This window comes from Octodon degus, unplaced genomic scaffold (genome assembly GCF_000260255.1).
Source record: "Octodon degus isolate 3935 unplaced genomic scaffold, OctDeg1.0 scaffold00071, whole genome shotgun sequence".
NCBI lineage: Eukaryota > Metazoa > Chordata > Mammalia > Rodentia > Octodontidae > Octodon > Octodon degus.
Window position 1 is genome coordinate 10,165,915 of NW_004524647.1, and position 2,066 is coordinate 10,167,980.

The 2,066-nt window shown below is 45.4% G+C and overlaps 1 protein-coding gene across 1 annotated transcript; it reads right to left on the bottom strand.

The window, feature by feature from the left end:
- Positions 1–7: 7 nt before the first annotated feature.
- Positions 8–880, bottom strand: LOC101572557 (glucose-induced degradation protein 8 homolog). Its single transcript, XM_012515612.2, is given in 1 exon segment — positions 8–880. A coding segment is annotated over 1 exon segment (687 nt). The 5' UTR covers positions 768–880; the 3' UTR covers positions 8–80.
- Between the last annotated feature and the right edge of the window lie 1,186 nt (positions 881–2,066).

The window sequence follows — 2,066 nt, forward strand, 5'->3', positions numbered from 1 at the left end:
GAAAACCTTCCAGTCACAGTCCGAGGGAGGCGAGTCCTGTGCCATCATGGCTGCGGGCACCAGGGCTGCCTGCGCCAGCTCTACTTGGGCTCCTCGATCACACCCTTGCTGAGGTCTGTCATTTTGGGATATTTTACTTTCTTCTGGTCCAGCTCATTCTGAGCCCAAAGTAGTAGTTTCAGTAATTTTGCCAGCTTGGGTGTTGATTCACGATTCTCATAATCTAGAACAGCTTGGTTAACTTCACTCCACACCTTTTGCCTCTGCATCATGTGGAGAAGGTCTCCAAAGGGTGACTACTCGGGGCTGTCAAAGGCCAGCAGGGCCAGTGTGCGCTCCATCTCTGTGAGGCACTCTCTGCTTTCCTCGCCCTGCTCCGCCAACTGTGTCTGGGCAAACTCCAGTGCTGCCTCAGTCTCACGCTGGCGGATCAGCTCAATCAAATGCTGTTGCTGCAGATGAAAGTACAGATACCGGTTTGTGTCCAAGAGCTCTGGATGGAGGCTGTTGATCAAGGCAATGGCCTCCTGAATCTGGCCCTTCAGGATCATCTCCCGAATCTTGATCCGTTCATCAAGGGTTTCTAGATCCACACTTGGTTCAATTCCAGATTCCATTCGAAATTTTTCTGCTGCTTCCTTAAAGCCCTCTGTGACCAGGTAGTTCATGATGAGACGATTCATGTCTGCCCGCTGGACATGTAAGTTATTGAGCTTTTCCATCCACTCATCTTTCGTAATTTCATCAGGCTTTTCTGCATAATTCATTCTGATTTATTTCGTGCCGAGCCCGCCTCCCGCGAGACCCGGTGTGGGCGGCGGGCACTCCGCGGCCACTCCCGGGGCCGGGGCGGGGTGGCGGCGGTAGGCGCCAAGCAGAGGGAGGCCCAGAACAGTATCTTGTCAGCTCACTTTCAGGAGTGGCTGTTGACCTCAGCAGGAGAGCGTCCATTCCTCTGGTTGGAATTCTACATTGTGCCCCATTGTTTGACTGGGCCAGCATCCTCGGCCACCCTCCCTAGTGGGAGTGAATTAAGTCAGGTCATGAAGAGTGGTCCTTATCATCCTTTTTCTTCCTAGAAAGGCCCATGAGAGTCTGCTTTTCTCCCTGTTGTCAAAAATGAACAAAGTTACTTTTTATTCCCCAAATTTTTCTAAGCCCAAAAGCAATGACAGAGATGTTGGAAACACTTCTTTTTAAAGACAATGAACACTTTGGCCAGTGACTTCCTTTGGCACCATGATGCGTGGTGAACAACGGGCTTCTGTGTTTGCATATCAATCTCAGGACACTGTCTGCTTCAGCCTAAGCCATCATAGTTGCACAGGTAAGCAGTGTCCTTTAACCTGTGGAATTATGGATCTGTGCTCTTAAACAGAATTTCATATTTGCCCTCTCATTGTGACTCTTACTTACCAGCAAAAATGTTATGTAGAGAAGTATCAAGTTCTGGAGAAAAGAGCATTTGTGTTTGCCCAGGTTCTACAAATGGGTTCCAGACTCTGCTGCACTTAGAGTCGACAGCAATAACTTTTATAATGAGTTGTTCTACCAGTACAAATTTCAAGTGTTAGAATGGTGAGTCCCCCTAATATAGGAAATTTATTTCAAAGATTTTATCTTAGGAGGATACTGAGGAATCTATATTCCCAAGACATCCCTGCCCTAAAATACCAAAAACATTCATAAAAGCAGAAAATGGACAACTCACTAAAGGAAAATGGTCAAATTAACTCTAGATAGCTGTTTGTGGGGAATTATTACACAGCCATCAAGTAAAAAATGCAGGCTCCAAAACAATACATTTTCAGGTCTCTATGATCTCAGAAATGGTAAATGAATGTTAAACAAATACTTAAAACAAACATAATGACTGCTTCTGGGTGGTGGGACTGTGCAAAAATTTTCATTTCTTCCACGTACTTTTCCATATTTCCTAAATATTTTTACTATAAATCTGTGTTAACTTGCAATCCAAAAGGAAATAGATGTTATTATAAAGAAGAAGATAGGGGAGATGGCTCAGAAGAATAAGCACTTCCCTGGCAAGCACAAGGATGTGAGTT